This window comes from Ursus maritimus, unplaced genomic scaffold (assembly GCF_017311325.1).
Source record: "Ursus maritimus isolate PB19 unplaced genomic scaffold, ASM1731132v1 scaffold_11, whole genome shotgun sequence".
NCBI lineage: Eukaryota > Metazoa > Chordata > Mammalia > Carnivora > Ursidae > Ursus > Ursus maritimus.
In genome coordinates this window covers 69,854,906-69,881,724 of record NW_024423453.1, presented here as the reverse complement: position 1 = coordinate 69,881,724, position 26,819 = coordinate 69,854,906, and the positions used below count along the sequence as shown (strand labels likewise).

At 49.2% G+C, this 26,819-nt stretch overlaps 1 protein-coding gene across 3 annotated transcripts in view; it reads right to left on the bottom strand.

Moving 5' to 3' along the window:
• Nucleotides 1–26,819, bottom strand: part of LOXL2 (lysyl oxidase like 2) — an 88,045-nt gene that overhangs the window by 59,855 nt on the left and 1,371 nt on the right. For all 3 annotated transcript variants that reach the window (XM_008702068.2, XM_008702069.2, XM_008702070.2), the window contains exon 2: nucleotides 1,585–2,000. In XM_008702068.2, coding sequence (XP_008700290.2) covers nucleotides 1,585–1,939 — 355 coding nt within the window. In that variant the 5' untranslated portion in view covers nucleotides 1,940–2,000. The remainder of the gene's footprint in view (nucleotides 1–1,584; nucleotides 2,001–26,819) is intronic.

The following is a 26,819-nucleotide window of genomic DNA, read 5'->3' as shown; positions in this document are numbered from 1 at the left end:
AAAATAATGCTCACTGGAAAAACCCCACAGTCATTGGAAAGTATTTGTTGTAAAATACCTAGGCTTGAGAGCCTGGGATTGAAAACACACACCTGATGTTACCCCTGGAGCACTCAGCCAGCAGGATACATGGAGATGTACAAGTGTGGAGACATGTCAGAGGATTTTGTTTTTCATTTTGAAGTGGGCTCCATGCTGGGCGTGGAGCTCAATACAGGGTTTGAACTCACGACCTGAGATCAAGACCTGAGCTGAGAGCAAGAGTCAGATGCTTCACTGATTAAGCTACCCAGGTGTTCCAACATGTCCAGAGTTTTGTAAAAAACACAGGAAGTGGGCTTTAAAAGCCCAGCATTTGCAGGCTGCCTAGGTGGCTTGGTCAATGAGCATCCGACTCTTGATTTCGGCTCGGGTCGTGATCTTGGGGGTGTGGGATAGAGCCCAGTGTTGGGCTCCACACTGGGCGTAGAATCTGCTTGGGATTCTCCCTCTTCCTCTTCCTCTGCCCCTCCCTCCCTCCCTCTCCCCTCTCTAAAAAACAAAAACAAAAACAAAACCCAAAACACCAGCATTTGCTAACTCTTCTTTGCTGCTTTAATGTCAACACTGCTAGGGAAGCCCAAGTCAGCTTCGGAGAACATTTTACTCTAAGTGTGGTCTCTTGGTCTGGTTACTCCCACGGAGCATATTCAACTGCACAGAGGTAAGATTCGTACGAGATGGGTTCCCTTTTTCCTATAATTTCTAGAATAACAGAAAGCAAGGGTTGGAAGGGAGCATAATTACAATCTATTTCAATGACTCCCAAACCCGACTACATATACGATCACTTGGGAGGGTTCCAAAAGTTAGTCCTAGACTCAAGCCCAGACTTCAACCCAGAATATTACAGGTTAGCCCTCCTCCCCACCCCCCACAAGGACTGAGCTCAGGGTTCTGGGCTCCAATACCTGCCCCCCCTCAAAGCTTTCACCAAAACATCTTTCTTTTTTTTCTCCCCCCGAAATATATTGATTTGAACTCGACAAGGGAAGAAAGAGTAGCCCAACCGAAGTTCGAAACCCAGAGTAGCTCTGTTCCTGTCACGGACGAGCCCAGAACAACATCTTAGTGTTAACAGCGTGAAGGCTCCAGGAAAAGCACAGTGGCGAGAGTCAGGGAACGTTGGCCTACGGGGAGCCTTTGTGAGAAAGAGCAAAAGGCACCCCTTCGAGGGGGTGACTGGAAGAAAGGCACCCTGTCCCCTGGCTCACGAGGCCCCCAGGCAGGGCGCATGGGGCCCCGGGCGCAGACGGACTCAGCCCTTAGTGAGGGTCACCAACCGGTCTGCCCGGGCCAGCAGGAGGCACTGCCAGGAGGCAAGACTTCCTGCGCCAACACCAGGGAAGTCCCGGGCAAAGCGGGACGGCTGGCCCCTGTACCCCTTCCCGGCACCCGTCTGTTCCCACCTTCCTGCCCAGATGCAGGGCTATGGGCCATTCACACGCGACAGCAGCTGCGGCTCCCTTTACAGGCTAACCACGCGCGGGACTGTTCCTGGCTTTCCAGCGACCCAGCACTCAGTTCCAAAGCACAGAGCGTTACCTTCCCCCTTGCCGTACGAGGCGCTGGCGGTCCAGGCCTTGGCCTCCACGTAGCCGAGCTCCCGGCAGACGACGTGGGCGGCGTGGATGGAGAAGTCATCGTCGCACACGGTGCCCCACTGGCCGTTGTAGTACACCTCCACCCGGCCCTCGCTGTGCTTCCTCTTCTGGCCCGCCAGGCGCAGCTGGATCTTCACCACGTCTGACGGCACCTGGGGCCGGTGGTACTCGGGGGCCGGCTGCTGGAAGTACTCGGGGTACTGGGGCCAGCCCTCGTACTGTGCCAGGCTCAGGGACGGGAGCAGCGAGAGCAGGGCCAGACAGCCGCCCAGGCGTGAGCCTCCATGCCTCTCCATCCCCGGCCTCTGACCTGAGCGAGGGGGCGCTGGGCAGTGAGGGGCAACAGGCAGGAGCGTCCTGGAAGACAGGGAGGGATGCAGGTTACCGGTCTAAGAAACATCCAGCTTAGTATTTAAACCTCTTCACCTTCTGGACCCCACCCCTTCTCTTCTCCCACCTGTGACTCCAGTGGACGGGTGTGTGAATTCCTACTTCTTTTGCCCACCCACCTTTCCCTAGCTCTGAAATGCTTTTCTGCGGTGGGGCTCTGGCAGTCACAAGAGCACATTCACACTTCATTTGAGCACAGTGTTGGTTTTTTTTTTTAAAGATTTTTACGTATTTATTTGACACAGAGAGAGAGAGACAGCAGGCACAAGCAGGGGGAGTGGGAGAGGGAGAAGCAGGCTCCCCACTGAGTAGGGAGCCCGATGCAGGGACTCCGTCCCAGGACCCCAGGATCATGACCCAAGCCGAAGGCAGAGGCTTAACCGACTGAGCCACCCAGGTGCCCCTTGAGCAGAGTTCTTAAAAAGATCATCTACAGAGATGTGAGCAGCCTTCAGGGGAAGGAAGGAAAGATAGCATGATACCCTGGGCTGGCAAGAGAAGAGAGCTGTTCCCACTCCAGCCTGAGGGGCTGGGGAGGGAGTGGTTGTCAGCACCAGAGAGAATGGCCAAGCTGAGAAGGTCGCCTCTTTGGAACTGTGGCTTCAGGGAAGGGTCTTAAAGCCAAATCACAGCAACAAGAGCAGGAGGAAAAAATACCTGACCTCTCTCTCTCTCCTGGTCTCCTACTCTCTTTCCGGGGTCTCCTACTGGGCAAGCCCACCCTGCCTCCTGGGGCACAGGGGATGGTGGGGAGGGAGGGCAGCAGGTGGAAAGGGCAAGCAGAGGGCATCCAGCACATTCTTCCTCTTCCTCCCCACCTCTGTACAGCTGCTTCCCAGGGCTCAGACCCCTTCCTGCCTCCTTCATGCCATATCCCTACTGAAGTGCCCTCCAGGGTTCTCTCCTTCCGAGGTGGGCTCATTATCTAGACATGCTTCTCAACCTTTCCAGACACCTCCAAGTCCCCAGGTAGATTACAGACTTCTCAAGGGCAGGACTTGTAGCTCATTCTTTGGCTCCTCCAGAGTAAACCTTACAGGTTTACGGACATGTTTATTGAAGGAGAAAGTGATCTGGTTCCAGGGACTGAGCCCCTGGCGAGGTACGGAGCTTGAGAGTGCTGCATGGAAGGAGTCCCGTGGGCACTCTCTGGGCGTTCCCGTGTGACATGTCCTCCTTCCTTTGGGCCGTTAGCTGACCGGGACAGAAATGGCCTCTTTCGGGTGCAGAGAAAAACACCAGGAAGGATGCCAGAATAACACGGGCTGCTGTTCTCTCTACACACACCTGTGAACCCTCCTAGGGCTCTGCTTTCAGGCCCCAGGCCTTCAGACACACCAGCATGCTGCCCACCCACACCCCCGATCTCATTACACCGTGCACTCGGGACCACACAGGCAAGGTTGCTGAACGAGAAGGTCAGTGGCAAAGTCTCCGTAAAAAGCCCCCATGCAGAGCCTGTCCTTAGCTGAGCTGTGGTCTCTGCAAGCAGCAGGCTCAGACGGTCCTGATGCACGGTCCTGATGCCAGTGATGTCCTGGGAACAGTTCTGTCCCTTTTCACAGCATCTGTCCCTGAGGGGTGCAGGGGACTGGGGCCAGTCTGCTCTTAGCACAGAGCGGAGGCATAAAGCTCTTTGTGGCAAACAGAGGAGGGGCTGAGTGGCCTGTCATCAGGCAAGGGAGGACCTGACAGCAGAGTAGGGGACGCACAGACGCTAGAGCCACACAGCTTGGGTTTGAATCCTCGTTCTGATACTAGCTGTGCAACATCGGGCAAATACTTAACTTCTCTGTGCCTCTCTGTGTTCCCTATCTGTAACATGGGGTAATACTATCTAGCTCACAGAAATGTCACAAAGACTGAATGAATGGCACATCGCCATTCAGTGCTACAGGAGCATTTCTTAAATAAAGAATTTAAATTCTCAAGATTGTGGTCACCATTCCCAGGTGGAGACTACCTAAGAATTCCACAGCGAGGATTACAGCAAGAGATAAATACTTAGGCCATCGGTCCTAGTCCTTCCATAATCCGGAGAGAGGGACTACTAGCTTAAAAGGACTGCAGGTGTGTCCCAGGAGAGGAAGCAGTCTTGGGATGTGGGGCCCCAGAAGCAGAACTGGGACCAGCAGGTGGAAGCTAAAGATATAATACTTTCTATTTTAACCAGGTACAAAGGGTTAGGCTAATCATATTCAGTTCGTGGCACCGCACCATCGAGGAAGGACCAGATAACTGCCCAGAACTGTCAGGATGGCCGGACAGTGCCCAGTCCCCTGTAGTGGGTGCGGGCTGAAGACGCCAGTGCTTGGGGGCCGGTCAGGCCCGAGGACTGTGGAAGGCCCCCCCAGGTCCACTGGAGATCCACCCATCGTCATCCTGTGACTCACAAGAAAGGCCAGAAAGTCACGGGAGGTCCTGCAATAGCCCCCTTCAGACACAGCCCGGCAAATGACAGTGTGGCTCTGAAGGGAAGCATCCTCACCTCCCCTGCCCTCACTTCATTCCCATCAGAGCACATTTGCACCCGCAGGCTCGATCAACTGTGCCTCACTGAAACCTTGAGGCGTGATGAAGAAGGCAGGGATCCTGATTCTTCTACAAGGGAGAAACTCAAGAACTAGAGAGGATTAAGGACTTCCCTGGAGTTGCATGTTAGCGCAGGCAAAGCCAGAACTAGAAATCCCAAGCTACCAAGACAGCAACAGTCCACCAGCACAAATTGTGCCTGGGGCATAGAAGCTTCTGCAGTTCGGCACATAGCTACCTCGTTGGCTTCAGTTCGAACTACCCTTCTCTCCCCGCTCTCACTCCAGACCCTCACAGGCCACCTGTCTAATCCTATCAGCCTCTACTCTACTGAAGCTTTACACCTAGATCGTGTCCCTATGCCCTCCCTCTCCCCCTCCCTCCAAATAGTGTATGTCACAAGCCCGCCCATTCTTCAAGGAAACCTTCCCAGATGCTCCCGTAGGGGCTAAAGGTGGGCCACTCCAAGATGGGCCACTTCAGCATGAAGATTATTTTGAGTTAAAAGCAATCAAAACCCAGCAGATTCAGGAAAAGCTCTTTACCTCCCCCTCAAACGCCTAAAAAGAATTTAGATAGAGGACCTGCTCCAGGAAGAGAGCTGTCACCATCGAGAACTACATTATGATATGAACTGAGTGTGGTGGGCAGGGAGGAACCCTAGCAAGGCCTGGTTCATCCAAGTCCTGTGTGTTCCATTGTTTCTGAGGGGCCTGAGAGCCCCCTCCCAACATTTGTTTAGCCAACATTTACTTTTCCATCTTCCTGTGAATTGCATTTCTTCCTTTGAACACCCAGACACCTACCCCCTTTCTTTAGTTCAGGAAGACATATGTACCTCATTTTGCCTGTCTCTGGAATTTCCATGTCTGTGTAGATTCCCTGTATGAATGAAATTATATTTGATTTTCCTCCCGTTAATCTGTCTTGTGTCAATATGACTCTTAGCCCAGCTAGAAAGGCCTTGAAGGGCAGAGAAAATTCTTCCTCTAGTCAGAATGAATGTCTTCTCTATTTCCTTTAAAATCGCATTTTGTTTGTGCTTTACACAATTAATCTTCCCAGGGCTAGTTAATTCCTTGAGATGATAACTCACAAGTGTACCTTTCATATGCAAACCAACCAATCCAGAGCCCTGTCCTCCCAACTACCTCCTTACCAAAATCTCATACTCGGGGCCACTATCCCTCGGCCCTAGTCACCCCACGGCCAGGTACCTGACAACTAGACATAGCCCCTTAGCCCCAGAGTGAGCCAAAATTATTCCATCAGCCAATCCTAAACCTGCTTAGCCTGCTTCTTAGGTCTCACCCATTCCTTCCTGCGACAGTCACAAGAAAGGCTCTTGCCCACAGTTTCCCCTCACTCCCTCTGCCTGGGACCAACCCTGGTGCTTCCCGGTGTGGCCCCCCATCGTGTGTCTTGCCTCCTGTTTCTAGGAATCGGTGAGTATAAACTTCTTCCTTCCTAACGGTTTATTTTTTAAGTGGCCATTTTTTAAAAGAAATCTTATTCTCTGGACGTGCCTATCTCCACACTGTTCCACCCGTCTTCTTGGATTCTCCAATCTGTGGGAATGGCCAGTGTTCAACTCCTAAATCTTTCCTAGAAAAGTGCTCCTGAACTTTCTGCCTCTTTTGTGAGGACTTCTGCTTCTTACTCTGGGGGATTGTAAAGTATTAGACCCAGATGCTTCTCTCTTCTTTCAAAAATAACTTTTATGCTTTTTTCTTCTGCAACAGTTAGCAAACTAGTGATAAAACTCCGGACAATGCAAACAAGTAAAAGGAAGAAAACAGTCTGCAGCGTCACTGATGGAGGGAGCCATGACCAACACCGCGCTATGTACCCCTCCAGCCTTCCTTTTGTACATCGGATATCCTTTCACACATTGGAATCGTTTTCTACATACTTGCTGTGTAAACTGCTTTTCCCATTTACCGGTCTATTGCAAATATTATGCCACCTTGACTCTTCTTTTACAAGAGTTTTATCCACATACCATAAAAGTGGATAATCTTTTCACGAATTTTTTTTACTGCTATAAAACATTGTTGAAATTAATATCCTTGTAGCTAAAACTGTGCACAGTCTTGGGATGAACTCCAAGAAGTAAAATTGCTGGGTCAAAGAGCTGGCAAAAAGTCAACACTTTCGCAAAACTATATTAACTGCCCTCCAGAAAGACTGTCAACGCATACACCAGCCAGCGGTATGCAGATTTCCTCACAGGTTCAGAATTCTAGCTATAACCAGGTCTTCAAACCTTTCTCCATCTGATAAGCAGAAAAGGGTATTTTTGTTTTAACTAGCATTTCTTTTGTTACTAGTGATGTTGAATGCTCCCCCCCATTCTTATTGGCCACCTGCATTTGTCTTTTTTCTTTCTCCTTCCCTCCTTGCTTTTCTTTCTCTCTCTCCCTTCTTCCCTCCCTCCCTCCCTTTCTTTCTTTTTTTTGGAAATTCTCTCTTCACGCTTTTTATCCCCTTTTCTACCTAATGTTCATCTTTCCCTTATGGCTTTATAAAATCCATTTTTCTCATTGGCATCCGAACAACCCTCAGGAGGGAAAAACGGCCAGGTGAAAACCAACGTCCAAAAAAGCAAAGCCTGGGTGGGTGCAGAGCAAAATGCCCCGCAGCCTGGCTGCTCCTCCCAAGCGCCCTGCACTTGAGCTTGCGTTCAGCCCCGCCTCGGCCTGAGACCCCAGCTGCCCGCAGCAAGGCGGCCCAGCTAGAGGGCGGTCCCCCTGTTTCTGGCCACCGCCCGCAGCCTGCGGCGCCCTGGTGCCACGCGGGGAACGGAACGGCCGCGTAGAGCGGCCAGGCGCCGGGACGTTCGGGTCGCAGCCGCGGAGGGCGGGCCCCGGCCTGCGGGCTCTGCGCTCCTGCCCCGGGCGGGCGGGGCCCTCGGTCGGGCCGCCCTCCCAGCCCACTAGGGCCGCCGAAGTCCTCCGGGGCAGGCGGCGGCCGCAGGCGGCCCGGCGTGGGCGCACATGTGAGCCCGTGGGGGCGCGGGGCGCGGCGTTCGGGTGCCCAGGGTCCCCGGAGGACGGGAAAGCGAGGGGACCGCGCTGACCCGGGGCCTGGACTCCCCGGCCCCGCGGCGGCCGCTCTGGAGCCGCGCCCGGGGCCCCCGCTGCCTCCCGCGGGACTCTCCGGGAACCAGGCCTGGTGAGGACCGGATGGGCTGGGCCGTGCCAGGTTCCGTGGGAGCGCGTGTCCCCTCTCTGCTCGCATTGCCCACGTGTGTGTGGAGGGGGTGCCGTTGGTGATCTGGTACCCGACGCGGCCCCCAGGCTTAGCACGGTGCCTGGCGCATGTGAGACCCTTTTTAAAGAAGATTTGGATAATAACAGGGTACAGCTGGCTCAGAGTAGACCCATCCTCATTCCTGGAAGAGGGGAGGGGGAGGGCAGAGAACAGGCGGACCGCACGCAGGCCTTCCAGATGGCTGGTGAGAGTCACAGTTTTACTTACAAACAACAGACCTCACAAAGGAGCTGGAACAGAGCACCAGGCAGAAGTTCTGAGATTATAGTTAGGTTGGCACAGTTCTATTACCCCTAGAAAACCATTTCCCCTTCTTGAGTGTTTTTCTCTGTAAAACAGATACACCATTCCGACCTGTGATAACAATTGTTCAGCCAGTGAAAACAGTGGCAAAAGCAGAGGAAGAACCTGATTGCCTTATCCTCACTTTTCTCTGGGAGGCGGGAGTCCCGTCGTGGCCGAGCTGTCCTCCCCAAACCCAGCGCCCTCATACAAAGTCATTACTTTCACCTGCTTTAGGTGCCTTGTGTGGATTCCCAGCTGTGAGGATTCATAGGACAGGAGTGAAGGAGAGCAGTCAAACCTCAAACAAGAAAGACTCCCTCTGCTTTCTGCCAGTGGTGTACGTATGTCTCATATCACGCACAGACTTCTTCCAGAAAGGGTCATTAGAGCAGGTGGGAAATGTCATTTTTTATTGAACAATTGCAGGGTTTGGGGCTGAATTTTCACAGTGCCTGCAGTATAGCTCCCTCTGTGGATTTTTCCTCTCAGAGGAGGTGACAGATAAGACTTAGGGTACAGACAACACACCCTCCCTTCTTTTCCTGCAAGAACGGAGGAACAGCCTGTCTGACCTCCTGGTTCCTGTGCTCCATCTCCTTACTCAGTTCCTTTCAGTTCAGAGAATCTTTATAAATTGTGCTATGTTCATGCAAAGTAGTATCACCACGCTTACTGAGTATGTCACTGAACACCTATCACGTCCCCAGTGTGGTGCTTGCTGCTGTCAGAGAGACATAAGAAATGGGAGGAGCACACATTCTTGGGGGGGGGGTCCTATTGCCCCATCTAGAATGTAAATGCTGTCCTCATTTTCCTCCTGTTGTCTCTTGGGCTGGTCCTATCTCTCTGGAATGGGAGAATTAGAAGAGAATTTACTCAAGTTTTAAATAGGTGGGCCCAGATGATGGGAGTGTTAAGAGTTATGGGTATAAGAGGTCTGTGTGAGTTAGAACAAAATCAGAGGTTTTTTGCCAGAAGGGACCATGCAAGGGCCATTTGAAAGGGGAAGGCCATGTCCGGGGTCACTTAGCTAAGGAGCAAGAGCAGGGAATGATTTGTAGCTCCTGCTTCCCAAATCCAGGACTCCTCCCACTTCAGTACAAAGGTCAGGAGAGGCTATGGGAGGAGGACGGCCTTGAGCAGGGCTGGGAAAAAGAATTAGGAAAAGAAAACATGGAGTAGTCTGGTCCAGAGCAAACTACATGATTAAAGCAATAGGTGTGGAAGTCAGCAATCCGTGCAGAGACTGAAGGAGGTGGCATTTGGAACACAGTGTTTAGAAGGTGCTGGAAAAGAAGGGTGGGTGGGCAGACCTTCAGAGCAGGAGGGAATTCAGAGCAAGTCCATCGAGTCAGCAAGTCCATCTCATTTCATTTTATAGATGAAAGAAGTGAGGACCAAGTGTTTACTAGACTGGCCTACAGTCAATGGTTGGTAGTTAGCAGAGTCTTTTCTTGACCTTGGATCTTGGTTTCCAATTCTATCTCCTGTACTGGGACGCCTTTTTCTGTCCCTGTCTGTCCCCATTTTGTTTTTCAGCCAGGCTCTAAGTTCCTGGCTGAGGCCAGCTTGCAGAGGACTTGGAAGGATCCTGCTGGACCCAAGATGCAGCTGGGGGCCATGACAAGAGCTCGGGCTCAGTCTCTTCCGTGGTCTGAGTCCCTGGCACCCCCGCCTCCAGTCCCTCATCTGTGACATGAACAGGGTACGCTAGCACAGGGAAGGCATGCAGGTGTCGACTTGCAGGTCACATTCACCCAGCTCGTGGTGGCTAGCTAGGGAGCTGAGTGGCATCGAGACCTGAGAAGCAAGAGGGCTGGCATGGGTTCGTGAGCACTGCCACAGAGCGGGGCGGGAGAGGGGCAGCATGCCCGCTAGGCGTTTGCCATTCTAGGCACTGGGCAAACCATCTTAAGAACTTTCTGGTTCTCAGATTTTATGAATCCACTGAGGTCCTAAACGTCCTCAGTGAGAAGACTGTCGTTATGGGTTGAATTGTGTCCCCTGCCTTGCTCTGGTCAGTCTTTCTAGGGGCTAATCCCTCCCTCTCCGAACCCTGGTCCTGATTCTGCTGCTAGACCTCAGTAATGCTTCCTCCCTGGATCTCTCACGATGGCCAGCCGATGCTCTGCTGTGGAGCCCACCCCGAACACATGCTGCACCCCTCCGTGTGCACATCTACTCTGCTCCACGGCTGCTCTATTCACATCCGCTGATCGGACCAGAGGGCATCTGATACTTGATATGCCTCTCCGTGGTGGTTTTAAAGAAGCTCTCCTCTATGATCACAGGTCAAGGCGCTATTCAAGTAAAGTGGATGGGAGGGGGCTTTTGGCTCCCTCGTCTTCCGACGTGTGGGTCCTCTTGCTCCTGGCAACCCTTCCTCTTCTCTCTCTCCAACCCTTCCTCTGGTATCTGTTGGCACCACTGGTTCCCCGGAGAGGTCTGGTGGGCATCTTGGAATCAGAACACATACGTCTGAATCCTGCCTTCACCATATCCAAGCTCTATTGATTTGGGGACAGTTTATTTTTAGAGCCTGAATTTTCTCTTTGGATTATGGAAATAACCTTCCGTGTGTGTGTGTGTGTGTGTGTGTGTGTGTGTGTGTAGATTACATGAAATAATGTAAAAATTCCTAGCACACAGCATAGACTCATTCACATTAGTTTTCTTCTTTCCTTCCTGCCAACTTAGAACCCCCGATTGTGGGTACTCGGTAGGTACTCAGCAAATATTTATTGAGTGAGTAAATAAAATTCCTATTTACATCTTCACACCCTACCCAAATTGCCTTTTTCTTCTCATCTAATTGCACTGGAAAGCAAGGTGATAAATTCATTCCTTGTGAAATTTTTGTATTTAGGAGTGTAACACATTAAAGAATAATTACTCTTCCAAGGACAGGGCACTTTTACATCGTAACAGGAACGCCTAGATATGAATTCCAATAGTCGAATTTTACATATTGTCCAATGTTAGAAGCAAGGGCAACAGGGTGTTTCCTGAGTAGGTGGACCCTGCGCATGCCCTTCAGATCAGTGCCGTAGCTGCCTGCTCACCTCGGATTCACTGTGAACTCGCGAAGGTGGCAGGCAGGCGCTGGGGTGATCTGTGGGAGATGAAGATCCCCTGGATGCTAACGTCTCACCCCACCAGCTCATCAGTACCGGTATCTAGACAAGAGGTGGGATCTGGGAGGGGCAGAGTGAGGCCCGGTCCCCTCATCACAGCTGATTTCCTGGGAAATGTGCCGACTCACTGTACGCACTTGTTAGCCCTAAAGGATGAGCCCCTAACCACCTGCTGGACTCGACACCCTAAGGGCCTGTGAAGGTCTGAGGCAGTGAGCCACACTGACACTCCGAGGGGAGAACAGCTGTGTCTGCAGGGTCCACACGGCAGCCCCACGGGGAGCAATGACTCCTCAAGACCCACCACCTCGAAGAAGCCAGCTCCAGCTCCTTCTGCCTTCCCACTTACCTCCAGCACCACCTTTAGCTGCGCTCGGGAAGCGAGAGGGGGCTGGGCATCATCTCGTGCTTTGAGCGGACCAGGTAGGCCAAGCATATTCCATTCCCTCTCTGAGGCCAGTTCCCAAGAGAGGCCAGCCTCAGGAAGGAAGGCAGGACGAAAGCTCAGGAGGCAGCTCAATAGCCTCCATCTTCCAGCAGAACATTATATTAGAAGGTGCTGAGAGGTAGACGTGCTTCGCCTTTGGGGGTCTGGTCATTTTGCTGTGCAAAGGTTGTGTGAGCAATTCCACGCTCGTCCCCCCACCCAGGGACATATAACATTTTCTTATTCTCTGCCTGTTTTATGTATTCATTTGCCCTCCTCCCCACCTTCTTCTACAAGCATGATCTCTGCTTTTATATAGAAACCTGGACACTGCATGGGCTGGTGTTGAAGGGGGGATTGTTACAGAAAAAGCTGGATTTTTTAAAAAAATTAATAAACCCTGTATTTATTGATCACTCATTCTGTATCAATTACTGTGTGAAAAGTGCCTTACAAGTATGGACCAGTTGATTCTCTAGACCAGAGCTTCCCAATAGAAATATAGTGCGAGCCACATATATGATTGAAATTTTTCTGGTAGCCCCATTAAAAAAGTAAAATGAAATAGGTGAAATTAATGTTAATGATATATTCTATTTAGCTCAAATATATCCCAAATATTATCATTCCAGTATGTAATCAATATAAAATTATTAATGAGATTCTTCACATTCTTTTCTTGTACTAAGCCTTTGAAATCTGGTGGGTACTTCACATTCACATTCACAGCACGTCTCAATTCGGTCACGCACATTTCAGGTGCTTGGTGGCCCCACTTGGTGGTGGCCGCCATATTGGATGGCAGAGCTCCAGGAAGCCCTCTGAGAGAGTGTGATGAGCACCCCGACTTCCCCCAGGAAAAACCAAGGGACAGAAGGGCTATGTGATTTTCCTAAGGTCACATGGCTAAGAGGTGATCAAGGCGGGACTTGCCTCTAGGCAGCCAGATACCAGAACTGATACGTTTATTCACTAATCTTCTTACCCCTGTGGCTGAGACTGGTGCATCCGCACTCTGGTATACCCGGCCTTGCCCAGGGACCAGTTTGCCTGAGAAGACTGCTTTGGGTTAAAGGATTTGAGCTTCACTAAGAAATGTACGAGGCTCCAAATGATGACTAACAAAAGCAAAAGAAAGCCTGAATTTTAATTTCAGTAAAACAAACAGAAGGGCACTATGTCTCTTACCTTTTCTGGTGCCTAATCTAAACAAATATGGTAAATTTTCCCTTTACCTTTCTGGACTTTGTGTTTTTTTTAAGATTTTATTTATTTATTTAACAGAGAAAGAGCACAAGCAGGGGGAGCGGCGGGCAGAGGGAGAAGCAGGCTTCCTGCAGAGCGGGAGCCCGACACGGGGCTCGATCCCAGGACCCAGTATCATGAGCTGAGCCAAAGGCAGACGCTTAACTGACTGAGCCACCCAGGCGCCCCTACCCTTCTGGACATTTGATGACATTTGGATTGATGGAAGACAAGTTCCTCCTCTTCACACCTACTCTATCCTGGTCAGAAATTTTATTCTGCTAAAGACATCAAAAAAAAAAAAAAAGGTGGAGACATCTGATCAAATGTGGTATCTGTGACCACAGCTGGGGGAGATTTTGGCAACAGGAAGATCTATTTTCAGCATTCACCTTTGAAGACCTGCCAGGTCATCGATGGCCCAATAAGGGTCCATGCCAGTGAGGACGCATTACCACCCAACATGGAAATTCCAGGAGCTTCCTCCACCCGGAACACAGGCCAGCTGGGTCCGCAGAACATTTCTGTAGCTTGCTCCCACATACCAAAAAGCAAGCTCAAGAGGGTTTCAGCAACCCTCTCCAGGCAAGCTGAGGAAAGTTCACGAGGGGGAAGCTCACCTTGGAGAGTGTTCTGTTAAAACCTCATGTGACTGAAGTCGAGGAACTACAGTAGCAGATGGTCTTAATTACTCACACAGTTTAGCTCGGGAGTGGGCCATCATCAGGGGGTTCAAGGCAAGATGCCCATGGACCGTAGTATGTGTTTAACACGAATGGGAGCCAGTGTGTGCCAGAAAAAAGCTGGCTGTGGCCGTGGCTTATCAGAAAGTGGTAAATTATCTCTCCTAATATTTTCTCACTCGGCTCTCGGCTAAGCAGTTGAGGACATTCTTACATTCAATTCAATCCACTGGAGGATACAACTTTCACACAATGGATGCTAGTATAAGCTTGGCCAACGAGAGGCTCTATGTCCCCAGGGGGTATCTGGGAGAGATAGGGAAAGAATTCTTCACATGACTGGGATCAAAGGTCCCAGGCATTCCTGACAAACCGGGACTCAGCTCACCTTCCTCAAGCGCCTTAAGCAACCCTGCACGCAGGGGCCCACTCAGACAGCCTGCACGTTCTTCCCCCATGGAGAATGGGCTGCATGCATTCCCACATCTCTGCTGTCAGTACACAGCATGGAGTAATAGTTTAGAGGCATGCAGAACAGACTTCAAATTTCATTTCCACTTCCTCGCTTTGCGACCTCGGGCACACTGAGATTTTCCAAGTCTCTGCATTTCAGCTGTAAAATGGATGCAATATGTACCTAAAAGCAAATTTTTATTTTTATTTTTTAAAGATTTTATTTCTTTATTTGAGAGAGAGTGAGAGAGAGAGAGCGCACAAGCAGGGGGGAGGAGCAGAGGGAGAGGGAGAACCAGACTGAGCAGGGAGCCCGATGTGGGGCTCTATCCCAGGACCCTGGGATCATGACCTGAGCCAAAGGCAGAAACTTAACAGACTGAGCCACCCCAGGCGCCCTAAAAGCAACTTTTTAAAGGGAGAACAAGAAACACACTATTTTTCAGGATTGTTATAAAAATCAAAGATCGTATTTCTTAAGTTCCTGATCCACAGTAGGTGGTCAAAAATATCAGGTAAAGTATTTGGGTTCAAACAGGTGCAGCCTGCCAGATCAAGGTCAGGCGATTTACGTGCCAACCGCAAGATGCTAAGCTGCGTATGGAAATGGCTGTATTTAATTTTGATCTTCAGATCTGGGGGAACTGGTAACTCCCAAGGATGAGCTTAGTTCCTCCTGGATCCAGCCCTTGGAAAAACTCCATTGAAAACTAGAAATATACATTTGCTCCAAAGACCATATGATACGGAAGAAAAGCTTAATTACCTAAGTCAATAGGTGTCTTCACATGGGCCGTATCACCAGGTAGGTGCTACCTTGTGTGAAGTTCAACGGGAAGATGGGCTCCAGCGAGCCTGCGGTCTCTGCAAATAAGACTTTTAAGTGGAGTCTAAGTCATCAATGCTTCTTGGTCTTGCTGGGGCCGGGGACGTGGTCAGAGGGAGGGAGAGAAAGTTTCTAACCCTGGGTCTTGTTCAAGTTTCTCATCTGATCATGAACAGAGCTTCATCAATGGTCTAATAAACATCATTCTTTGAGGACATCTTTAGCTTCAAAGCATATGTCACCGCAGGACTTTCCAGTACATTCTAGAAACACCGATTTCTAGGATTCCAAGAGTGGCACTGTTCTCATAATGGATAAAGATTTGAAAATCTTTTACTTAATTTTAACCAAGCAGGGCTCCAAAAGACAAAGGAGAAAATGTAAAAACTGGAAATTCCAGGGTCTTTTTCTTAAGCACTATTTCGACAGCTGAATCATTCTGCCTAGCAAAGAATATGACAGGCCTACTCCAGAGAAATCTGAGTCTCAAGTAGCCTTGGGACCACTCAAATGCTTTTCTTCCCCTAGAAGCAATCCCGTCTGAATCACTCCATCATCTACCTGAAAAGGGTATTCTGTCCTATAGAACTTGCCTGCCTAAAAATATTTTCTGAAAAGTCAGATGGCTATTGACTTCCCTGGTACAGCCTTAAACAACAAGACAAGCCATGGCCTCTTACCACGGACGCCTCGCTTTGTCGCACCCAGTCATGTGACCAACCGATTCCCAGTTAGTAACAAAGGCACGCACAGATGGGGGGGCACATTGTAAATATCGTTCACTGTGCGTGTGTAGTGCATTTAGCAGAAAGCCCTGCCCTTACACAAGCTGATCCCCTCAACGGCACCCCCTCCGCCTGCCCACCAACAGGACTGTCTGGGGCCTCCGAGAGCAGGCCTCGCTCCAGCTTCGCATGACTGGGTCTGTCGTTTCTAGGCCTTTCGTAGGTAGGGAAATGCATCATTCCTCCCAGCCCTGGCTCCACATCTTGCGCTCTGCAGCTCCTAGGAAGGGGCCTTCCTGCGCCACACGGGAAGGGAAGCGTCACGTAAGCAAGGGTACCACTCCCCAGCCAGGAGCAGTGGCCCACGACGCAAAGGGCACTTGCTTAATGTTCGTTGAACAGTGGAGCACAGAACTCAACAGAATTCTTTCACCCAGACAGAATGCTCCACTTAACATCGCCGCCAGATGTCGGCATTCAGATAGGGGGTCAAGGGGTGGGGTGGGGGCTGTCTCCTTCATCAGACCCTCATGGCTAGGGATTCCTGCTGGATCAGCAGGAGTGATGAATGGTCCTCATTCACGGCCCAGGGCGCCCCATGGGGAGGCTATCCCAGCTGTGGTCCTGGTGCTGCTTCTGGCCTCACACGGAACACATTCCTTTGTGGAAGAAGGCTGCCTTTGGTGAATGGGGTGTGCTCAGAGAATGAGGGAAGCGGTGGGGGACGATGGGGCCCTTCTGAACCACCTCAGACAAGAATGCAGACTTTGACACCAGCCTCGGCCAGGGCTGGTCCATTTGGCCCCTGGCCAAAGATTCCACCTCAGTTCTGTCTATTTCTGGCCACGGAGCAGGAATGTTCAGGGCACAGGGAAACGGTGAGAAGGGAAGCATATAAAGCTGAATTTTTTTCATCCTCCAGAAAGAGGCCTTTGTCAGGCCTAATTTGTTGTGATCAACTGGGGTTCCCCACAGTCCACCTCTGGCTCTGGGTGGAATCTCATTTTAACCAGGCTCTCTGTTGGGGAGGCTGAAGGTACAATTTCCAGCTCTTAAAAGTGTGCCTAATGGAGACTGTCGGACCAGATTAGAAACATAGATAGCGTCTGTAAGAGACGCATTTTACCTTTACAGCACAAAGCCCAGAGAGAGAGGCAGCGAGCATCCGAACTCAGTGCTCCTGCTTGAAGGCGGTACTATCATAATGGCAGCGGGAACCGTGTGAGGCCAAGAGGCCCCCTGGGTTCAAATTAACCAATCCCTAGGCCCTAAGAAAAGGAAGACCTAGTTTGACTACGGGAGAACATACAATAATTGAAAGAACAGGGTGTTGGCCTCTAGAGTGGTCTCAGATTCAGATCTGGCTTCTGCAAATAGAGAAGGGCCTTACCAGCTTGATACTGGAGGTATCAAGGGCCCAGTACCGTGACTGGCTCATGGCAATGCTTGATGAGTGGTGACTATTATAATCAGATAAAAATCAGCAAGAACCTGGAAAAAAATCCCAGGAGGGATGTCACCTCACTCATCAACCACTCTTAACACACTACTTGGACACCAGGTTTTAACCATCCCCCCTCTTCCCCTCCCTACACACACACTGTGTCCCAGAGCTAACGATCAGTAGCCAGACTGGTCTGAGTTTCTGCACCACTTTCGAAGGGGAGGAGAACAGAAGCCAGAGCCAGAATGGTGTGCAGACTTGGTCAGCAATCCAATCACTGCAAATACGTTGTGTTTTTAGGGCAGGAAGTGTCGTTGGGGATGGAACCCACTGCATGCAAATTCCGGGAGGGTAGGTCCAGGCCCAGACAGGTAGGGAGGGGTTTTGGCAGGGCCAGTAAGGGTAAGAGGAGTATACTGGGCAGGAGGTGGAGGGAGTTCTGGGCTACAGGGAGTCTACAAACCAGTTCTTCAAGGAGATGGCCCCTCAAAAGTGGCCAAGGAAGCATCTCCTGCTTAGCTTCCCTCATGCCTCAGGTAGGGCAAGTCCTAGCAGGACACACTCTTGGCTTTGTCCACCTTCTGTGGTCTCCACTAGCTTCCAGGCCAAGCTCTCATTCAAATGATACAACCTCGGCCAACAGCCAACTGTTCAGGCCCGAGGCCTTCAGATGAGAATAAGACCCCCGGGGCCAGCAAAGGAAGGAGTAGCCGGCACAGAGACCACAGCCCCATCTTTAGCTTGTCTGGAAATGTCTGGCTACACCGAGGAGGGGGTAGGAGGGCTGTTCTCAAGTTTGTTAAGAGCCTGCGATCTGGGATTCTGCTGTCCCTAGAAGCACTGGCTCCCTTCCAGAAGCCGAGTGAGTAACAGCAGCAGGCACCGACCGCCACATCACCAAAGCTGGCCGGGCTCAGCTGCACAATGCCAGCTGGTCCTGTGTCACCGGCGATCATTCCCGGAGATAATGGCATCTACAGAGTCGTGGCACATACACACAGACCTACAAGTTCTTGCCCTTACCGAGGCAGGCAGACTTTCTCAGCTACCTTTGGACCGGATCAGTGTCAGTGGTGTTGATCCTAAGTCTTTTCGGGGCCTCCTTCTGGGAATGATTCTATTCTCACTGCATTTCCAAGCACGGCATGGCTGCCACTGGCGGTTACAGGATGCCTCCACTCTCTATAGCGTGACACGCACCCACAACCCTGAGCTCTGGCCACACTGACTGAGGGCATGTGGTTCCCAGAAGACACCTGCTTCCACACTTCCCTGCCTTTGTGCTTGCTGTTCCCTGTTCCAGGACACCACTAGCCACCTCCTGAACACCTACTACTCTTTGTTTAGGAATATACCCACATGTGTATATAAAAAAAATCTTAAGGAACCTACTAAAAGACTATTAGAACTGGTAAGAGTTCAACAAGTTTACAGGAGACAAGATCAATATACAAAAGTTACCTGTTTCTATTCACTTTCAAAGAACAATCCAAAAATGAAATTATGAACTAATTCCATTTACAATAGCACCAAAAAGAATAAAATATTTAGAAATAAATTTAACAAAAGATATGCAAAATTTATCCTCAGAAAACTACAAAACATTGTTGAAAGAAATTAAAGACCTAAATAAGTGGAAAAACATCCCATGTTCATGAAGATGAACTTAACGTCATCAGATGAGAATACACACTGATCTACAGATTCATCAAAGTACCTACTAGTATCCCAAAGGACGTTTTCATAGAAACTGAAAAGCTGATTCTAAAATTTATGCGGCATTTTAAGGGATCCAGAATAGCCGAGACAATTCTGAGAAAGGAGAACAAAGTGGAAAGTCTCACACTTCCCACTTTCAAAAGGTAATGCAAAGCAACAGTTATCAAGATAGTGGGGTACTGGCATAGACCTACATAGATCCGTGGAATAGAACTGAGAGTCTAGTAATAAGCTCATATATTTATGATTAATTCATTTGGACAAGGGTACCAAGACCATTCAATGGGGGAAACAACAGTCTTTGTAAAAAGAACAGTGCTGGAATAACTGGATAGCCACATGTAAGAGAAAGAAGTTGAGGGGGGCACCTGGATGGCTCAGTCAGTTAAACGTCTGCCCTCGGCTCAGGTCATGATCCCAGGGTCCTGGGATCAAGTCCCGCATCGGGTTCCCTGCTCAGCGGGGAGCCTGCTTCTCCCTCTCCCTCTGCCGCTCCCCCTGCTTGCACGCTCTCTCTGACAAATAAATAAATTAAATCTTTAAAAATAAATAAATAAATAAAATCCTTTTAAAAAGAGAGAGAGAAAGAAGGTGGACTCCTCCTCTGCACTATTTACAAAAATTAATTCAAAATGGATCAAACCCCTACATATAAAAGTTGAAGTATACAACTAGTAGAAGAAAACATAGAGGTAAATCTTCATGACTTTGGGTTTGGCAATGGTTTCTTAACTACGACACCAAAAGCAGAAGCAACACATTAAAAATGTATATATTGTACTTCATCAAAATTTAAAACTGCTGTGCATCAAAAGGCACTATTAAGATGTTCGTGAACCAGGAGAGCAGTAGTAAGGGTAGAAAAAGGCACATTGATCAAGTGTTTGTTGTACTGTTTGCGTGTCTGTCTCCCTTTAAGACTGTGAGCCCCCTAGAGGGCCCATCATCTCTGTATCTCCTGGGTCCTTATAGAATAAATGCTAAGTAAACGTGATGTGAACTGAGAAACAAAGAGACACTATCAAGAATGTGAAAAGACAACGCAGAGAATGGGAGAAAATATTTGTAAGTCATACATTTGAAAGGGCTCTAGTATCCGGAACATATAAAAACTCCTACAATTCAATAAGAAGAAGATAAGCAGCCAAATTTAAAAATGGGCACAGGGCTTGAGCTGACATTTCCCCAAAGAAGATATGCACATGCTCACTGACGCCTGAAAAGACGTCCAACATCATTAGTCACCAGGGAAACACAAATCAAAACTCTAATGAAATACCACTTCACACACACTAGGATGTCTAGGATTTTTTTTAAGCGGGGAAAAAGCAGGTGTTGGTGAAGATGTGGAGAAATCGGAAACTCCACACGTTGACGGTGGAAAGGGAAAATGGTGCAGCCCTTGTGGAAAACAGTTTGGCAATTCCTCAAAAAGATCAACACAGAAACGCCCATGACCCAGCAATTCCGCTCCTGTTTATGCAGCCAAGAGAACTGAAAACAGATGTTCAAACAAAGACTTGTACACTATAATGTGCATAGCAGCACTATTCGTAATAGCCAGAAGGTGGAAACCGCCCAAACGTCCATCGACAGTGACGAGATAAACAGAATGGGGTCTAGCCATACAATGGTCTATTATTTAGCCGTAAAAAGGTGTGACGTATGCATACCTGTCACAACATAAATAAGGCTCGAAAACATTACGTGAAGTAAAAGAAGCCATGTATGTGATTCCATTTATATGAAATATCCAGAATGGGCACATACAGGCAGAAAGTAGACTAGCAGGAGTAGAGGGGGGAGTGGGGGAGGGGGTGGGAGGAGAAGCGGGTGACAGGTAAAGGGCACGGGGGGGGGGGCCTCTTTCTGGCAGTGAGACGCCCTAAAATTGACCGCGGTGATGGGTGCACACATCTGTGAATACACTAGCATGCACTGACTTCAACACGTTAAATGGGTGAAGTGTACGATATGTGAATTACATCTCAATTATGCTGTTTAAAAAATCGCCTTAAATGACACCTCCTGTTAGTGGTATGTGTTTATGAAGCATCTGCCACACGACAAGCACTGTTGGGCGCTGGGAATTCAAAGACATATCTGCTGTGGGTTCCGCCCTCACGGAGTTCACCCGCTACTTAGAGAAGCAATAATAGTGCAGAAATAGGTACAGAAACGGAACAGGGAGGCGGCGATCACGCGTGGGGACGAGGACCAGGGAAAGCCTCAGACAGCTGACACTGAGCAGGTTTTGGAGGAAAGTTCGAGTTTGACACGACTGGGGGCGGGGGGGCGGGGATCATTCCAGGCAGCAAGCAGGGCAGGTCTGAAATAACACAGGGTATTTTGGGGAGCCGTGTGTGGTTCCAAGGGCCAGATGAAAAGCAGAAGTGTTGGGTGTGGTGAGAAGTGGGAGAGGTGAGGGAGGAGAAGCAGCAGAGGGCGAGCCGAGACGGAACTTGAATGTCATGCTAGGAAATGCCGACTTTTCCTTTTGGGGATAAGGAACCAATGAACGGTAAGAGGAAGGAGGGTGACGGGGGCAGATTCTTGACCTAGAGCGGGAGTCAGCAAACTACAGCCCACGGGCCAAATCTATAAATACAGGTTTTGGAAATGAAATGTTATTGGAACACAGCCATAATGATTTACTTGTTATCTGTGGCTGCTTTCCCACTAAAATAGCAGAGCTGACCAACAGCAACACAGCGCATATGGACTGTGAGGTCTGAAATATTTGCTATCCATCCCTAGAGAAAGCGTTTACCACTCCCAGCTCTAGAAAGGTCACTGGGGCCGTTGCATAAAAGATGGTTTCCAATGGGTTAAGACCGAGGGAAAGGAGGCCAGTGAGACCAGCACCTCTCCCGACCTGGGTAATGTTATGATGGTGTAACAGACGGCATGGGGGTGGTGGTTGGAGGGGGATGGGCGGGGCTTTGCAGGGAAGGAAAAATACCTGGAGAGTATCAATTCAAGTAAATCAAGAGTGCCTGATTTTTCTGAAAAGGATTGGAGACCAATGTGTGAATTTTAGAGTTTTTTTTCCTTCAGCATTAAAATGGTCTCTAAACATCATTTTTAGCAGAATGCTGTCAAACACCTGAATTCAAGGCAGCTTAAAAGCATTTCATTTAATTTTTTAAAGTAATCTCTACACCCAGCGTGGGGCTCAAACTCATGACCCCGCTATCAAGAGTCGATGCTCTAGGAACTGAGCCAGCCAGGTGCCCCCAGCTTTAAAGTATTTTAAACTTACTCCTACCCTTTGGTTACAGGCAGCTAGAGCAACTCTAACCGATGGTCTTCCTCTTCTCACGTGTTGCAACAAGCCCAAACTCCACAAATTCTTTGGCTGTGCTCTAAGGCTGCTGTTGGCACTAGGTGGGCACCAAGGGGTTGGCTGCCAGCCAACAGAATACTATTTTGACCGACGATTTCATTTTAAATACACGTGTCAAATATCATGCCTTATTCATCTTGGTGTCTCCTACGGTGACTGGCAGAGTGTCTGGTACACAGAAGGCCACTAATAAATCATTTTAGTTAAGAAGAGAGAGAGGACCGGGTCAGGAGGGAAGGAGGAAGGAAGGAAAGGAAGAAAGGAAGGCTGGACTTGGCCACACAATTTTCCCTCGAGGCTTAAAACTCATGCTCCGGCAGCAGCCGATGAAAGCGCAGTTCTCCAGGTGGGTGTGAGCCCCCTTCTTCCCGGGAGAGCCTGGCAGGCGGTCCCTGGTGGTCGTGTGCTAATACACCTGCAGCTGCAAACCCACACATGCGGCACCATCTTCCCCTAAGGAAAAAGTTGCTTACATCTCACAACTCATCTCGGGGCCTTTCACATTATAAACTGTGTTTTTCAAACATCTCTTCCAAACTGCCTCATGGTAGAGCAAATGAGCTTCCAATTCCCAGCCCGAGTGCAGCTGAAGGAGCCACACGCAAGCAAGGCACGCTGCTGACATCTCCTGCCTCCCCGAAGAACAGTGCCTTCTGGGTAACCGTCTAGTCTTGACGTAGGTGGTAGTCATGAGGGCATGTTCATCTTGTAAAAATTCATCCAGAACAGGTATTTGTACACCCATGATCACAGCCGCATTATTCCCACTAGCTGAGAGGCGGAAACAACTCAAGTGCCCACTGATGGATGAATGGAGAAAGAAAAAGTGATCTAGCCATACAATGAAATATTATTCCCTTAAGAGGGAAGGAAATTCTGACACATGCTACAACATGGACGAATCTTGGGGACACATATGTCAAGTGAAATAAGCGGGTCACCAAAAGACAAAGTACCATATGATTCCACTTATATGCGTACCTGGAGTTGTCAAACTTAGAAAGATGGAAAGTAGAATGATGGTTTTCAGGGGCTGGGAGGTGGGGGAATAGGGAGTTAGTGCTTAATAGGGACAGAGTTTCAGTTTGGGAAGATGGGAAAGTTGAATGTACTTCATGCCACTGAACTGTACACTTAAAAATGGATAAAACGGTGAGTTTTAAGTTATGTCTATTTCAGCACAATAAAAACAAAAACAAAAGTTTACACGTGTGTACGCTTAGGATCAGTGCCCTTTTACCAATGTATGCTGTTCTCGGGGAGGGGGAGCAGTTGACTTTAAAAATGTACTCGATTTTATACTTGAATTTGAGTTAGATATTTAGGAAAAGATGTTCCTAGATCTTTGGGTCATGCGGGCACTCTGGAAAGCTATTCATCCCACTACTGCAGTGGTGCCCAGGACAAGGGCGGGGGGGGGGGGGGGGAGTTCATGGATCCAAGTTCAAGGACAGTGTAAAGAAACTGAGCACAGTAAGGTGTTCAAAGTCATCGACGTTAAGTTCTGTTCTCATCATTCGTGTGCTTTGTAGGCAAGCAGCGTTATCTTCCCATAAGCTACTTTAAGCATTGTGTTGGGGACACGTCAAGGTGGACACATGGTAGTCTGCACAAAGCCTCCACGGGGCCAGCTGTGTCTGCTTGTGTAACGAAGAGTCTGACAATGAAAAACTAAACAAAAGGGCTCATCATTCACCCATGATATTACAATGCAAAGTTGAAGATACTCCAAACAAAGGGACCAAAAGCCTTGGGCAAGAAGAAATCAACTGCGACCCTAATTACATCCTCATTCTCTGCTGAGTTCGTTCTCACTCTACACGCATCCTTGCCACACGAACCTTGCCTGGGTATGCTGTTTTTGCCAAGAGAAGTGCGACAGATTTCTTTGAACTCGGGACAGAAATCTTATCTAAACTGTCACCCTCATGCTTTATGCCCCTCGAAAGGATGGTCCTCGTGCCTGAAGGCTTCTCAGACACCGGTGGCGAGGGGAAGACCAGCCAGCACACCTGGCCAGCTTGTGTTCCCCGCCAAGCACGCGCCACGCCTGACAGCGGGAGCACCGCTGGAATCACTGACATAAGAAGGTCTGAAGACCCACGTCACACCTGGACGTGGCTGCACAGAGGCTAACCAGCGCATCGCTGCGGACGCTTGTCTGTGCGATCTGCTTGGCCCGTCCTCCTCTGGCCCACGGTCGCTAGGCTCCCGCTGGTTCTGTGGGCCTGGAGCAGCGCAGGCTGCGGCCACTTCTGAGGCCTCAAGGCCCAGCCAGGGTCCACAGGGCAGGTGGGTCTGTGTGTCACGGCCATGCAGACTGCCCGCGAAGACCCTTCCCTGGAGGAGAAGGAACAGCTAGTCATCACAAGCTGTCCCGAACCAGGCAGCCCTGGGAGTGGGGAACTAACCTCTTACTGCTCCCAAAGCTGTAAAAGGAAGGAAGCCACTTGCCACCACTGACATGGAATCACGGAGAACTGTTCCCCTACAGAGCACGCCTATCGGCTACGGGGGCAGAGGACTGATGGCTGCCAGAAGACAGTGTGATTCCAGGTCAATGCCGTGCCCCGACGAGTCTCTACAGTTGAATAATGGGATTGAAGCAGCCAATTTCTCTGTCCCTGAATGGCTGTTTTACGGAAGATCTATTCATTCAATGTCTATTTTGGGGCAATGAACATATGAACAGAAAACCTAGGAGTGAAGAAATAAGAAATTCCATTTTCCCACACAGTCAGCCAAGGAAGGAGAATTCCAACTCATGAGTCTTACTAATAAGGTGTAAAAATGATTTATCACCCCACTACAAAGCAAATAAACACAAGTAATGAAATGGCTAAATGTACAAAATTCTGGTGTTCTGTATCCTCATCGGACAGCGGCAGAATAAACAAAGTTGTCTGTGAATGAAGGACCTCAGAGGGAAGCCTCTTCTGTCACTGGATTTAGGAATCTTCGAGCAAAGATGCCAGCTGCCAGGATACTGAGGCGATGCCCCAGGAGGGGCGACTGTTCTCAGGGAAAGTTTTTTCTGGCTTGGTCTTGTCCAGGAATTTCAGCTACGGTCCTTTCAGTCATCCCACTCCCAGACCCAGGAGCCCGAGAATGGAGGGAAATGCTGCTTCCTAGTTCAGAGAGGGCCACCCCGAGTCCTCAAGTGGGGCTCTGCTTTCTTACAGTTTCATAATAAGCTGGGAAGTAAACCCAGGCTTCCTGACTTTGCAGCTGATTTACCTCAAGAGCCAAATGGCCAATTACTAAATATTTACACAGGGATTTCTGATAGCAGGTGTATAGGAAGTGATAAGCTCAGTAGGAAGCCAGAGCCAAGATGAACGTTTTACAGAAAAGCTAATAGTCCATAAGCAGCACTGAGAAGCAGAACCAACGTGGCCCAGGAAGGAGGAGGCTGGGTCTGGTCCAGTCTCCGCCAATCACCGGCTGTGCCATCTGACAGCTTATCTCTTTGCCAGTTTACTCAGCCAAAAAATGAATTCCGGACCCATCTTACTCTTTAGTGGGACATCATAATAACCAAATGACACAGTGGCTAGAAACATAGCTTGAAAGGAATAACATATGACATGAACATAGATTATAAAAACCAACAGAACTCAGATCATCTTTACAAAGGCGTGTTGGAGAAAACTGGGAACTTTTTGCATATGGGTTGGGTATTAGATGATAGTAAAGAATCATTGTTAATTTTCTTAGGTGTAATTATGGCATCATGGTTATTCAACATTTTTCAAAATCACACTGAAATACATACAGATGGAATGATTATCAAATTTGAAATCTGGCATTTGCTTTAAAATACTTCAATGAGAAAAGAAAGAGCAAAGGGATAGTTAGAAGCAAGTGTGGCAGAATATTGATAACTTGAAGCTGGATGGGAAGATATGGGGGTCTTCTCTCTACTTCTCTGCATATTTGAAATTTCTCAGAATATAAAATAATTTTTAAATACACACTGCAGAACCTGGGGGACAGCACAAAGCTTCACCAATGGTCATCCCCAGAGCACAGAAAATCTGTTTCCCTCACCAGAAAGACCCTTCCACACTGGTCGTCCAGAGGTCAGAGAAGGACAGGGCAAAAGGCTAGGAGAAGCAAGGCCAGGAACCCAGCTGGACAGAAGACAGACGGAAGCCTCTTTGCAGAATTTTCCTGTTTGCATGCATCAAAATGTCAGCCCACCTCCAAAGTCAAGTGCATACTTTGTCTTCAGACCTAAGTTTCATATTCACTTTAGACCAAGTCACTTTTTAACACAAAGTTACAGGGAGACAAACATTCATGCTTACACACACCACTGACACTGGATCTTCTTGGGTCCCAAGAGCCCCAAGGGCCCATGGGGGCACGCACTTTTACATGGGTTTGATGGTCCTTCCTAGGACGGATACTAGGGACCAGGAAGGAGAACAGGACAAAAAGGGAGAGGGAGATGAATGATTTAGCTGAGGCAGGGTCCAGTGAGTCAGTCATTCATCTGGGCACTGACCAGGGAAATGAGCATTTTGACTTCCTCTTAAGCCCCATCCCCGACCATTTTAAGTACAGAGTACACCACATAAATAACTAAATAATTCCAGCAAGGGTGACAAATAGGCTTTGGGGGTTCCTGGACCGACAGGCTCGCGGTGGCATAAGGGAGAAGGCCCCATACCGACCAGCTGGGGGGGTCT